The 15,724-nt window shown below is 37.6% G+C and overlaps 1 protein-coding gene across 1 annotated transcript in view; it reads left to right on the top strand.

Annotated features, from left to right (window-relative positions):
* The first annotated feature begins 6 nt into the window (after nt 1-6).
* The window catches only part of LOC124170617 (solute carrier family 25 member 36), a 102,895-nt gene continuing 87,177 nt past the window's right edge, over nt 7-15,724 (top strand). Inside the window, exons 1-2 of the mRNA XM_046549447.1 lie at nt 7-351; nt 1,274-1,615. Coding sequence (XP_046405403.1) covers nt 311-351; nt 1,274-1,615 — 383 coding nt within the window. The 5' untranslated portion in view covers nt 7-310. The remainder of the gene's footprint in view (nt 352-1,273; nt 1,616-15,724) is intronic.

Here is a 15,724-nt window from a genome sequence, read left to right as displayed (position 1 = left end):
CGCTGCCGCGCCGACGCCGCAACGAAGTCCTAGAGAGCGCAGGGACGGAGCGGACGGAGCTATCCGCTGTGTTGTAAACAAAATCACGTGTGTTTCGAGCCAATAGTGAGGAAGCCAGCCGAACGGGAACCAATGAACTCGTACCTTTCACGTGAACGGAGCATGCAGAAGGCGGACTAATTTTGGTCCACTATAGAGCCAGTGATATGATCACTATACTGTGGATAACGTAATGATTCTATTGTAAACTGACTGCTCTAAATGCGACGAAGTCTTTAATGGAATATTCGTTTACCGATCTCGTGCTGCGATGCCCCATCGGGACACAATAATACACCTCGTTGCGGGAGGGTAAGCATAGAATGATCTTTTGTTAAAAGGAATAATTGATATCATTGTTTTTATTTTAAGGTCTTGTGTATTTTTCAATTGTCCTAGAGCTAATATACTTACACGAGCCATACTAGGATGTTGTTTGAAGTGAGATCAATTCCTTGTTGGGTGTCGACTGAGACGTTTTGTCAAAGGCGTAGTAGATTGCCATCATGCGGTGTCGACCGCAGGCGACCAATTTTGTTATGAGTTCATGTCCTAGTGCTGTTTGTTGTTCCTGAAAATTTTATTTGGACCTTGAATATCGCAATTAGGTTTTGGAAGTGCTGTATGACGCCCAAAGTGTGGTGCAATGAATAGCGGAAACAATGCCACCATTAGTAGCCATGCAATGGATAATGTGCTGATTAAGTATCTTCTCTCTTTACGTCGACAGCTCTTAATTCCGGTGGTCTGATGTATTTGAATATATCATTTTCTTGATGACTTAGGGAATATTTCCTTCCAGAACCTGTTATGGTTGACTAATAGCCCAAGTACGTTTCATTATCACCTGAAGATGTTAGTAAATTTGATCACCATTCGTGTTGCCGACTTATTTGGGGTTGTTGGCCTAGTTATTAAAACATCTACTTTAAAATAATTGGCCATGTCAATTATTTTGTTAAGGATATATGAATCATGAATAGCTCACAATTTTTATTCCCAGTCGTCCGCTGCATGTGCTGCTATTTACTTAAGGTTGTATGCGAGCTACATTAAAATATCATGCAGGCATTGCATGTCACGGTGCACATTTGTAGACTGAGACGTCATCATTATGATGCTTAGTGGAACGTGGCAATTCATGCTCTAAAATGATCGATCGGTCTTGAATGAAGTGTAGTGGTGCGGAATTATTTATTTACTGAAGTTACATTTTTATTTTTATCTTTGACAGGGTGGCTGGAACTGCCGGAGCTGTAGCTACTTGTCCCCTCGAGGTTGTGAAGACACGATTGCAATCGTCGCATTCGTCGTTCCACGTAAATGTTGTTCCCCCAAGTATTGCGACTCCGGATGGTGGTGGGGCTAAGGGGACGTGCTACGGAGGCCCAAGGTTGCCTCCTCGGGGTGGGAATAACGGGGAGCAGAGAAGGGCTCTGAGTACTGTAGGTGTCGCCCGTCATTCGCCGACCGCACAAGTGCTATCCCTATCTCAGCATCACCATGTCAAGAACGGAGGGGGGCGTCATGGAGGGGCGCCCAAAGGCCCAACTATGGGCCTGCTGCAATGTTTACGGTAAGGCATTACCATTTCTCTCTATCACCTTCGACTTGTACTTAATGTATCATATGATTCCTTGGTAGTTCCTAAATGTCTAACCCTCCTTCCTTGGGGAAATGACGTGCCTTTTTGTTGTACTCCAAAAGTTTACTAAGATTGCCTTCTGACTTCAGGAATATAGTCAGAAGTGAAGTGAAGGTAGGGCAAGGCATGGGCTCGAATTGTTATCATTCATATTATGCAGCTAGATGTTTTTTACTAGTACTAATTTTAATGTAGCATAATATAGATTCCATGATATTTGTAATTTTGAAAATTGATGTGCCTTGGTTTAGGCTTATGGATTGAGACTGATCCTAGTAAAAAAATGAATTATTTTTGTTCTGTTACGGATATCCGTTCTGTATGTACAGAATTTGCAATACTTCTATTGCATTTTACTATGTATGCCATTGTTTTTTCCTGTGTTTATGTTTTTTGTGTCTGGAAAAATTTTATTCGCTGTGAATCAGTGAACTTTTCCATAGAATTAAGACTGTAAATATCGTTTGTTTTTTATGTGTTCCTAAAGTTTTTGATCATGCATTAGTTGCATTTATCTGACATGAAAGGAGGCTAGTTAATACCCTTAGGTCTTTTTGCTACCTTGAGTGACTTCATTTCAAGGTGTCAGTGCTGACAGAATATGCCAATGCTCGTCGAAACTTGAAATGTGAATTTCCAATTTTGTAAAATTGTCACTATGTGCTTGTGCAAGTTTGCGGCTTCAGATGTATAAATGATCTCAATGGTGATTAGGAGCCACCCAATTACAAAATGTATGATTACAAGTGTTTCTTGAAGCTGTACTCACGAATTGTCAGTGGGTATAATAAAGTAGTAGAATTTCACTTTTTAACAGTGTCCCTCTGACACTAATTAAGTGTAATTATTCTTTTGGTATCATTGCAGAGACAACTATTAGTAGAAGATAGCTATTATCCTTGTACAAGTCTGCTTGATATTGGATCAGTGCTAGTGAAGTGTGACTGCTGTAATAGTCATGTCTTTCTTGATACTTGTATATCTTGATTACCTGCTTCCTGGAGTCAAGTCAGTTTATATTTTTACCCTTTCATTTTGCTTGCTGTTTGTTCTTGTGCTCATTCCAAGCTGAACTTCTGTATAATTGTTGATGAAAAATAGTCTCCGCAAACAGCAAAAGGATGTAGCATGTTGCTGATGATTATGCCACGATGTAATCAGTTTTTAGACAAATTTTTACAGACTACCATAAGTATGGTATCAGCTGCTGTAAGTCAACTTTTAACTGTTACCTGCCTTGGCAACAGAAACTTACTCTTCTCAATTTTGCTGGTATTAATGTTGGCTGTATGCACTGTAGTTCTGTTAGTTTGCGTCTACTGACATATTGTGTATCACTTATTTTTTTAGTAAAATAACTTAATAGTAGGTGGAATTAAGGCATTGATTGCAATCTATGTGGAACCAGCCAATGGAGGAGTACCGGGAGGAAACTTTGATTTAATCTATATCTGTAAGACATTACCATTAAAATCCAGCCATAGCCACTTCTTCAATATCAAATTAATGATGTTGGATTTCCATTCTCTTCAATATGGGATGAAGTTTATTATTCTCATGGATTTTGGTGGTAGGTCCTGCTGGTGAGTTTTGCCAGTTGATGATTAGAATTGACGGTTGAGCTTGTTGAATTGACAATAATTGCTTGTGGTACCTGAGGTGTAAACCTGAAGCTGTGGAAGAAAGGACTCCGATCCTAGCGGAATATCATAAGAAGTATTCCCCACATCATATAACACAGCTAAAACGGAACTCTTTTACAACCTACTCCCTGACAAAACCCTTGCAGAGCAGGTTGTTTCTTGTAATGTGGCTTCTAGAGGCAGGAAATACTCTGTTAACGATGACATATGGAAAGTTGATGCTGCGCTTTTAGTTAATTTAACTAAAAAATTTGCATACTTTTTCATGCTTCGCAGTCACTATTGAGAATGTTAAATCAATTACTTCGTACTCGTAAGTTTTGTTAGCCATACGGTCCATCAGATGCCTATGCTTTTTCATTTCTTTGTTGCATATATTACCCATGCGTGTTATATTAGTTGCAGTTTCTTGCAGCTTGCTTTTGTTTTACTTAAGTGACATCCGAATAATATCTGCATTGTATTTTTTCATTAAATAATATAAAGTTGACATTTTTTCTTGTACAGCAAACTGCTGGTTATCGCACTAATGGCGAATGAGGGGCGGCACGAATAATCGGAAAACGCAGAAAATCCAAACTTTCACTTTCATTTATTGTGATTTTCATAATTTTGGTAAATTAAGCAATTTACTATTATGTACGCACATTTACTGTTATTTTGGATCGCTTTCCGGAATCCTTAAGAGCTTTGCTCTCCCAACCGCGATCTTTTTAGCAGCAATAACGTGATTGCACTCACATTCCTGATCCATATAATACCCATTTTCGATAACCAAGTTCCTGTCGTGGCTGCGAGGTCAGGGATTCAAAAAAGTTGTTTGCATGCATGCTTCAAAACCACTGCGCGACGTCGGAAACTACCCCATAACGCACCACATCAGGTCTTGCACCAATTGCCTGGGATGCAACTGCTGCGGGATGCTGATAGGTGTGCTTTCGCATCCGTTTTTATTTTTTCATAAAGAATTGCAGAAAACATCAAACGAATATGAACTCGTGCACGGATAATCCTCAAACTAGATACACCACAGCCAGATAATCGGGACTCTGTTGTATTACCAATGTAAATTCAAATAATTTTTATTGTATTGCTGTGGATACACTCAGTGTAATATTTCAATGATGTCTTGGGCGTGACACTCAAAATGGAACTTTTTTTTTGAAACAACGGCGATTTTAATCACATCATTTTGCATAATTAGCATACTTTATAGCATAGATAATGAAGATATTACATTGTATGATAGAAAAAGTCTTCCGAGGTAGGATCGTTCTACAACCTTCCACCGTTTTTGTCTGCAGAAACTAATGCGATACGTTATTTCAAATAACTTCCACGGAAAGTACAGGAGCAATAAACATACACCAATGGAAGCATTTGAGGCATTAAATAAACGCAATACAGTTTTATCAGCAATTTTTCAAATGATCACTGGAAAATACCAAAATAATAGAATGATGACATAAATGCACTAAGTACTTAGAAGAGTGGCTTTTCGTCAGTTGTGCATTGGGATAATGATGGACAAAGCAATGCTAAGCATGATTTTTATTCTGCGCTTATAAATGAAATGCCTACTTTGTTATTAAGGTAAGGAAATTTATTGATGCAAAGCAACATCACCTTTCGTCTTTCGATTTACTCTTAAGTTTATCGGATAGAAATTTCTCTGGCATCACACCAATCTTTTAATTCCTATATATATATATGTTGACAATAGGTTTATTGGCTATTATTTGCTCTACCTCCGGTGAAGCAACAATTTAGCTATAGCGAGTGTTCATTTGAACACTGTGGGGTCTTGTGTTATCGAGGTTTTGATGTATTTAGCCACCGTCAGTACATAGTGAAAAATTGATAATTTCTATTTTAGGAGGAAACAAACCCCTGCTCGTAGTTAAAGCAATTGTAGTGAATAGCTAATATTGCTTTTGCTGCTAATACTGCTGAATTTCTGATTAAAATACTCTTCACTGACTCCTGCCGCCAAGTGAATTTTATCGGGTCAGTTTTTTTGTGGCAGGAACATTTTCTTACTTTGACATATTTGCTCAGGGATTGTTTGATCATCTATTTTTACCTGAGATTAACATACTGGTATTCCAAGAGGGTTTCAGGAGGGGAAATTCCAGGAGTATTTTTGTGGCAAACTCCACACATGTATTTTGTATCCTATTTGGTTAAGGTTTTTTGTATTCTGCCTGTTTTTCCCTTTCTGTTGCTGAGGAGCTGGTATTCTTGTGCTAGTATAATCTACTTACTTAGAGACAACCATCATGTGTGACTCCAAATTCCTGTAGTTAATCTTTAGCAATGTTTGTGAAAGAGGAAACTCTCAGTACATATACATTAAAATATAAGTAAAAGGGGGATTATGTCATCCATTGGCTGATAGGCATTGTGATATTTTAGCTGAATATTTCTCTTTAAAAAAACTATGCTCAATAGCCCTATTTTAAAGATCTGTTGAATCGAGAGTTCCAAACATATAATTCTGTATTAAATTTTCCTTGATAACTTTTATACTTCGCTGCCTTTAATAAGTATTTGTAATGGCTTAATCTACAAAAAATCTTTTCACCTGCATTATTGCTTATACAGCTGTAGAAAAAAATTGTATGATTTCAGTCAGTATGTATATCTACATCTAATCAAATGTAAATTTACCTAATTTACATTCAAAACCAACATGTGTAATTTTTTCCACCATGACATTTATATATTATACTAAATTAGACGTATATTGACAATTATTTGTTTACCTATAAATGTCTATATACTTCGTAAAATGAAAGTTAATGCACGGAGTATAGAGAAAGCTTGAATTCAATTTACGCAAGAATGCAATGTTAACATATGTATGTATCATGGTAGTTTTTATTGTGCTCTGGAGATGGTTCTGAAAAAAGTGTTTTTATTCATCGATTTAGTTGCAGAGGTATAGTTCTTTTAGAATAGTATTTGTACATTACAGTAGATGATAACTTTAGCAAGTAATACTTGGTGGCTGGTAATCCGATGTGTATAATTGAATGTGTGTACATTTAGCTAACAGTTGGTGATTTAGTGACTGGCGTTATGATGGAAAGGAATTCAGCATTCTCAATGTAATTCTACTCAGTTTAATGCTCGGTGTAAGGGTGCCTAATAAATTTTCAATGTTACGCCAGACTGTTGCTGCAAATTTAGGAGCAGCTTAAAGCTATAACTTTAGCCAAAATATGAGCTGAATACTAATTGCTCATACATTAATTATTACAATTGAAAATTAGCGAAGATGTTACTCTTGCATTATTTGATACAATTAAGTAAACTTGTATATTGCATAGTCATTTATCTCTAAACTGTGTTGCATTGCCCTTATTATTTGAGTCAGTCAATTCATTCTTGTGTATATGACTGAAATAATATGTTATTTAACTATAGAAATGGAGTTAATTTGAAAAATTGAATATTGCTGTCTTAGATATTGTGGGTGGTTATTCTGTTGGTACTTTGAGGAATCATTTACTACTTTTGGCATTGTTCACATAATGCACTTTGCTGTACATTCTGTGCTGTGCTGCATGTCATGCTGTGCTTCATGTCATGCTGTGCTAATTATTCAAGTGAATCAACTCTGAAACTTCCATCTGACGAAAACCTTCATTGAATATTCCAATGATTTTATTTGAAATAAGTGTCAAGTCCTCCCAAGTAAACTGGCTGACCAGCAGCCTTATTTAAATTTCCCCATCCCCTCGGATTTTGTTTTAAGTTTGACCTGTTTTTAGTCAAATTAATTTGGAATTAGAGTAAATGATTACTATCTTTAATTAGTTGCATCATAAAGGAGAAGAAAATGGTCATAAGGCTAAATATAATGCCTTCTCTTTTCATCCTGACGTGTGGCATGGGAAATCTTTCACCCCTTCCCCTTAAATATTTAAATAGAAATCTGTATGAAAAGAGGTTTCATCTAAATTGTTGGTGATAAAGTTTAAGCATATTAAATGTTGGTGGTTGAAGTCTGGATATGTAATGGTCATCTTTAGATAAGAAGAAATAATACGTTATATTCTGAAAATTTAATGCTATCTGAGAACATGGTTGTCTCTCTGTGGTAATTTTCCATGGTTTTTATGATGCAGCACCCTCATTGTTATTGTGGTATTTGCTTAAATATTTAATCAAATTATAATTCAGGTTTAAATTGGTTTTTGTACCCTTACCACTTTTTGCTTGCTGTCATCTCTCACATACGCCTGGTATTTTAAGACTTTGCAGGCATAAATCATTGTGTTAAAGCAATCTTTTAGTATTTTATGTAATTGCAGCTGCAATCACAGTAAAAGTGAAATGTTAGAGTCAGCAGAAATAAGAATGAGTGTCTTACTGTAATTATGATTAACAAGTTCTCCCTTATTGAATGTGTTGAATGGTGGAATCTTATGATAGTTATGCCAGAAAAATAATAAGGGTGGACAGTGTCTATTTTTATCTTCTTGGTCACATCACCCAAAATTAAATCTTAAATTTTGTGTGACTTTCACATACTTTTTCGGGAAGGCATGGCATCAGATCTTATTTCCCTGCCCCATTTCTACAGTTATGTACCTCCTACCTTAGCATTCTCCAACTCACACACCACTACCACTTGCTTGGAACAATCCTTTGATTTTGGCAATGAGAACTCATTTCACAAGATGTTAACCTTCCTCATCATCACTGGAAGTGAACTCTTCCTCCATCCTTGGCCTCACTTCTTACTTATCATAATCATTTAGTAATTTTTGTCTGCAACTGTGCATGATATGTGATAACATCAAAATACCTTGATATCATTACTTTGGCAAATTACCAGGAAGACTGTTGTTGTGATAATGAATTTTCACTGTGTTACTTGTGAGTGTTATTTCTATCTCAGAAATCACTAAGTAAGTTTCTTAAATACGTAGGATATAAAGAGGAAAGAATGCAATTTACATAATAATTTTCTCTGAAGTTCTATAAGATATGGTAAAAGTGTGTATATTTTATATCTCTATATCCTTAGTAGGCCATGTTCTCCTTCAAATTCCGTTTGTGGAGGAAGCGTCAATTACATCTGAATTATCACTGCTGGATGGCAGAAACTGGTTCAGTGCTGATTGCCAAATTTAAGGTTCTGTGGAACACTGTCAATTAATTAACGGTGGACACTGTTCAAAATGAAACATTTTGGTAATGCACCACATTGAATGTACATCCACCTATGTTTCATTAGCTCTTTGCCATTTTGTACCTTTAGGTGGACAGTAGATGAAGCCTCATGATGGCAACACTCAAAGAGCCCTCTGCTTGATCTATTAGTAAAAAAAGGTGAGGTAGAGGACATACATCACAATACTGGAATTGGTATTGAGGCTCTGCAAAATTGGTTCAGTCAACTTGAAAGATGATAATATGCATCCATATGCTTATGCAGGATATAACATGATAGGGTGAAATGTCTTAAGGGTGAAAATTCATGTGTGCAACTAATGACAAAATAATACTATCCAATTTCTTATGATTGTGCCCATTAGTAATTCAGGTTGAATGGTCCATGGTTTTATTTCTTCTGGTTTTTGATAACTACAAATGAGATTTGACCTTTTTAAACAGCTTTTTTCTCTATTAAATGTCAAAAACTCAGGGAATTACTTTAATTATGTTCTGTTTTTTATGTTTCTCCCATATTAGTGGCAGTCGCTTATGACTCCAATGACCAAAATGTACTAAATATATTTGAAAATGTGAACATACCATGTGTAATCACTGAGACTATTGTGAAAAAACTATGATGGTACCATGCGGTGATGTCTCATTGGCTGCTGATCGTGTTGCTGTGTGACATTCATTTATCGACCAAAAGGTGCTAAGTTCTCTGGATGTAAGCCTATTCTCATAGTTCTTTATTTATTCATCCTAAGCAAGGCCATTCCTGGGGTTTTTTCAGGGCTTGTGTTTGTGGGGAATATGCATTTTAGCGTTTTCACTTTCTTGAAAATGTAGAAATGCATTTGAGGGGTGGAACGACAACAGGGTCATTTGCACTTCACTTTCTTTCTTCATTTAATTTGAGGGGTCTTCATCCCACCTGCTGGCTATGGCCTTGGTGCTCAGTTAATACCTTATGCACCCTATTCCCAGTTCTCTGTTGATGTCAGGATGGATAAGAGTATAAGCCCTATTTGTGATGTTAAGATGACACGGTTTTTTATGTTTTATGCTAAGTCTTTCTTAAGCGATATGAACTGATATTTTTTGTCTTTGTTCTTAGGTTGTTACTTTTCAGTAATCATATATACCTTTGGATGGGTTTATTATTTATTGGATATTTTTAGAACTATTTGCAGTATTTTGAAATGTAAAGCTCTTTGGATTCTGTTGTGAGAGTGGATATTTGTGAGGAAAGCAGTTACTAATTTATGTTTTGGTGGTTGCCGCACCGCAGGGTGAGATTTCTTTTCGTTCCCAGTAGACTCACTGTTGGCTGGGAGGAGTTACTGTCATTTAATCTGGGCTGTTCAACTTGTATTTAATTAGGCTATTTGAAGTATGATTCGTTCAATTTGTGAGATGGATATTTTATGTTATACCCATTGCCCTCTCCTGAAAAATGGTGGTCTCTGGTATATGCACTTGTGACTTATGTTACTTATTGCATAAGAATGGCTTTCCAAGGGTTTAAGATAGAGTATGGGGCTCATTCATCATTTTCATTATTGTTGATTGTGATTGTGTGGTAATTATATCTGTATTTTTGTGTTAATCAATGCATCGCCTACTCATTGAGCTTATTGAGGTGAAAAGTTGACAGACAACCCTTTCGCAGATAAGTTGGCGATGTCACACACTCCTTAAGGGTGTGCCACTGCAACTTAGCTAATTGTGGTTGGTGGTTGTTCTCACTATTATGAGTAATACCTTCCCTCAATGAACAGTTGGTTATCTCGGAATGAGTTAATGAGCTGTAACAATGACTGCGTCACCAACTCATGAAAAGAGGATGGTACTCTCAAACTTAAATTTGATTGAAAGACTGAATGAAGTAGTTTTCTTTATCTTCACTAATTATATTTCTCCTCCATATACTTACTTTTCCAATTATTGTGTGTAATCCTTATTACTTTCATCATTGGATATATCAGTGTAAATTATCCTTGTGTAGGCTTTCGCGGTGTGGTGAGGATTGAGCAGACTGGTTTTCGGGGCTACTACCGCCTAGATTCATCTCTGCAGACAGAGATGAATCTATGTCTGCAGAGATGAATCTACGTGGTAGTAACCCTGAAAACCAGTCTGCTGAATCCAGTGTAAATTATATTAATACAATTATGCTAATTCAAGCAAAATAATGCTGTTGAAGTAAAAACTTCTCATCGCTATTTGGGTGTGGTCTAATATAGGAACTCGAGATTCATTGATAAATCAATAAATAAAAGTGACGGAACTGGAATTGGGGACTGGGAAGGCAGGTCGCGTGAAAAGAGGGGAGATGGCCAGAAGGAGAGGGGGGAAGCCATTCGAAGGAAACCACTTACCATTGTTCTCAGGTAACTTGAAACTTCACTTGACTTCAGTGAAATTTTTCCGGCCATAGAACTCCGGGCTCAATCCATCCCTATGCCCCATTCCACTTCCATTATTAATTTTTAACCAGGAAACTACTTACATGCTTAAAAAATGTCAAAAATATACCGTGGTTGGTGTTATTTTCTTTTGAATTTTGTGGACAATAGGGATATTTCAACCCAATCAATATACCTCATCATTTGCCGGAAGATATGGTTAAACACTTTTGGGCCCAATAGGTGACTTATTTCTGCCCTCCAGAATCAGGGAGCTTTGATTAAGGTTGTTTGATGAAGGTCAGCAGGCGAGAAAGGGTGTAAAGCGTTTCCCAATTTAACGGCTTACGAAGCCCTCTAGCCGCAGTGCCGGGACATAGAGACCGAAGCCGAAGTGCCTCGAGGGAGAGAAAGGGGTTTCCCCTATCCAGGGCTTGGTTGTTCGTGTAATTAATTTTTAAATTTGTTGAATACCCAGTATAAAATGGCTCAATATGAGCTGTATTCAGAGGTTTGTGAATAAAAATAAATAATAAAATTTCATTATGGAATTGTAGTTTATGATGTTATTTTGATGGAATGTCATCTTTTTACGTAATGATTATTACATCGCTCGCAGTTTTCGAAACGGAAGGGAAAAACAAGAGGCAAACGGAAAAAGGAGAGGTTTTTCATGTGATCAGTGGCGTAACAATGGGGGGGGGGGGAGATGAGGGGGATAGATCTCCCCAAAGCCTCGGAGAAATAAAAAAATATTTTAAACTATTGTCTAGTTTTAGTTTTGAGATGTAATTACTGCATTTACTCAACATGAAATTTTAAGTGCCAAAATGATGTAAAATATATTTCCAGGCATTTAAATGTTTCAAACATTTTCCCGGACCCCCTGTTGCTTGGAGGGGGGGCTCACCCCCGGACCCTCCCATCCCCCCAAAGGATATTCCTAGTTACACCACTGCATTTGATGTATACTTACGCGAAATATAGTCAACTAATGCAATAAATTATTAATAAATTGTAACAATATGTGTCAGCTAGCTTGCTTGAAAGTCACACTTGGATGCGAAAAACAATCTTTACTAAAATTACACCTAGAAATATATTTTTATTAACACCGATGAAAAGAAGCAATAAAACAGAACACAATGAAAAAAATTCTGTGAGAGAGCCGAAACCTGCGTTTCAAGACATGAGTAATAGTTCAATAATAGTTGAACATTTTGGCATGATTTTCTCGGATATAACACTCCACAGAAATCACCTCGCAAGCATTTTATACTTTGAAAAATGTAATTGAAAACATGAAATTATAATTGAACCATTGTAATGCTCATCACTGAATCCTGGCATTGATGCAATGATGCGCGAGGCTGTGTGGTTCAAAAGCCCTTGAAGGTCCACTTGAACTTTTTCTTCAATTGATGTCCCCTTTGAGTATGAAGATTTTTTTTGCGTCTAGGCCTTTCATAACTACGATAGAGGTGGTGGCCACAGATCTTGGCAATCTTATAAATAAATCTGTATAGAAATTTTGTTAAATTGCAAAATAGGCGGATCTAGGGAGGGGGGCACGTGCTCCCCCCAGACCCTTGAGAAAGCAATCAACAATCGGCGAAAGAGGTTCTTCTGGCGTCAGTTCATTTTTAGTATTTTCCTCCATTTCAGTAATATCCGTTTCCCTCGGGTGGGGGTGGTCGTGGTCATTTCCGTGATTATCTTCGCTGCCCCATCATTCCCTTGCGAGCGCAGTGTCATAAATGTGGCTAGCGATAGCTCAGCTGCTGATGCTTTCTCAAATCAGTCACTTTTCTGCTCTTATTGTTAGACCGATCAACCGACCTCTTTAAGTCTTTCCTAGGCCTTTCTTTGCTGCTTTACCCAGAAAAACAGGAATTAGATAGCATAGTGATATAAAATCTCCTTGGAGGAAAGAAAAGCCAATACGAATACGTTTAACAATAATAGGTTACAACCTGAGCAAGGAGTCTCAAGGAGATTATTATGCATGTCAGCTGGGTATATCCTTCTGGGTATACCCAACATCGACGTGTTTTTCAAACCTGTCGCTGGTTCTCTTGCATGCGTCCCATTTCTGGAAATACGAATTGAAAAAGTTTTTGTTCACCATATTCCGAATTATTTCCGTCGTCTTCACTTCTTGCTCCAAGTTAAACTTATTGAGAAGATATTGAACGGCAAATTTACGTTTCGAGGACAACGAATTTCCACTTCCATTAATAATAAAGTCATGTATTTCTTTTCTTGTTATTATACTTTCTTGCGCTCAATTTTTTGTTATCCGAAATATCAACAATCTGAATCATCGAAGAAGAAAATCGAAATTAGAATAAAATTCCCTGCATAATACAACACTCAAAATCAGTGAGATATTTATCTTGGAAAACATAGGAACCTTTGTATCATCGCGAGACATCATCCAGTAGTGGTAGTTCGTCCTCAACGGTGAAATCTCACGCTCTAGGGAAAATAAACCCATGTTCTTCGCTCCCGTAGCACAAGCACTGAGATCCTTTGGCACTCACTTGTAAAAGCTGACTAATTTGCCCGGTAAAATCGTGAAAGGAATGCTTACAAACGAACAGCTATGTTTTGAGCACCAAACCTCTTAAATGCTAGATAAAAATCGTAAGACTGAGGTGGGGTTTACGGGCACAATAGGGATTAACGCGGTAGGGAGGGTAGTGCCCGCCGCCACTCTTGAGCCCTTTCCACTGTTTGAGCTTATGAGAGCTATGACAGATCTAGGAGTGAGTGGTTGGGAAAATGCGGGTGCAAAGTGGTAAGGTATGGGTTCTTCAAGATTAAGAAACTATTTTCTTGCTGCCGCGCATTTTCCGAGACAAGCTTCTGACTAGCCAGCGCAATCTTTAAGTCCGTAAAGGCCTATTCACATGGTGAATGGTTATTCGAATGATCCATCGAATTAAATTCATTCGCCGGTACCGCTTCACACGGTGAATGGTTTCGGCGAATTTTCTGCGCAGAAATGATGCGCACTGGTGCGACTATCGATAATGTATGTCGATTCTAACAATGTATATCCGACCATTTACGACCGCACGATTTGTTTTGCAAGTCGGAATGCTTCGTTTACATGTGCGCTTCTTTATGCTTTTGTATTGCTTTGGCTTTCGGTGTGGTATGACGTACTAAGTAATGAGAGGAATCAGAACGGTACGCATTGATAGCGGAAAACCACTTTAATAAATCGTGCGTTTTGTGATCCCGTAACGAAGTACACAAAAAGTTGTTTTCGCTGCAGAGCAACGGTGGTTATGCTTCAAGATAGTGCACTCGCTCTATAAAATGATCATAACGAAACTTACTCTTCAAATTGCTACCCCAAGTCTTTTCCCTTTCGATTTAGTAAATTATAAAGTAAGTGGAAACATAATGTGGGGCAGACTATATAAAACTGGCAAACTTCATCCACTCACCGTTAGCCCTGATGGAACCCGACTTGTGTTCCGAAACGTCGGCAGAATGGAGGAGACCACCAGGCTCGGGTGCACAGTAGGGCGGATCGGAAAATCGATTTTTTTTCAAATCCATCCGGGCCAGTGAAAAAAAGTTGTGGGACCGATCAAAAATAAGGCCTGAAAAATTTGAGACCTCTACGTGAATTCCGGACACTCGCTCAAATGCGATTGGGGGGGGGGGTCGAAACTCTAAAAAAGTAATGTTATCTGGTCATTCCCTGTAGATGTTGTCGAATTATTGCCCATGTAGACAAAAATTACGTGCATTTTAACGTATCTGCCACCGTTTAGCCACAAAATGCCTAATTTGAGTCCCCGTCCGCGAAGATAATATTCCAACGCCCACGCAGCGTCGCACAGTGGTCCGCATCGCGAAAAAGTTGGACAAAAATCAGATTTTCGTTGGATGTCTTTAAATATTGCTCCGTACATGTTTTTTGGCGAGCTATTTTCATTTCTGCAGTTATTTTTACGAAAAAACAATTATTTCATGCGATATCGTGGAACTTTAACTTATTAACTGGCTAATTGTAACGCTGACTGCATAGATCAACGGTAATCATTGTAAAATATGAAAATAAATGATAATTTGTTGTATAAAATGAGTTAATGATCTTTCAAATTAGTCAATAAACAAAAAAACGGCTAAAAGTAGGGTTTTTGGGTGCATTGACTTACGTTAAAGAGGTGCGATTTCCAGATTTCGTGAGATTCTTCTGTATGGACTAAAAATTAATTACTAAATAAGTGTCAAAATAGTATTTAAGCGACTCTTTTATTTTCATAAAAGCATGGTTAATTCCTCTTAAATTTACAATTATGTATTATAATTTTTCAGCATCAGATTCTTCTGAATCCCACGCATCCTCCTCTTCGCATTCACTCGAAGAATTTTGAGACTCTTGCAAGACCAAGAGATCACGAACCTCCTGCGGAAGATCTTTAAGGCCCCGACATTTGTTTAGCTCAGTTCCTAATTGCTAATAAATGGATCCGATATTAGGATCAGTCTCCGGAAAATATCCTCATTAGTGTGAAGTCGAGATATTTTTCTCGCGTGATGCTCGCGATATAGTCTAATGTCTTTAAATTGCGAGATTCCTGGGCCTCCTCCGACAGTTCTTCAATAGGAAGAAGAGCCAACTCGATGACATCTGCACCGTGTATTAACACTTTGTGCACAGTGGGTGGCATGTAAAACCAACCATAATGTCTCACAAAGTTTTCCGCTGTATCCGTACAGAACTTTTTAAATTTTACTGAATCAATCAAAAATCCGCAAGACAAAGACCTTAAAATTGTTGAGAATTGAAAGATTAA

The sequence above is a fragment of the Ischnura elegans genome, chromosome X (assembly GCF_921293095.1).
Source record: "Ischnura elegans chromosome X, ioIscEleg1.1, whole genome shotgun sequence".
Taxonomy (NCBI): Eukaryota; Metazoa; Arthropoda; class Insecta; order Odonata; family Coenagrionidae; genus Ischnura; species Ischnura elegans.
The sequence above is the reverse complement of the archived record's forward strand: the minus strand, read 5'-3'. Positions and strand labels throughout refer to the sequence as shown.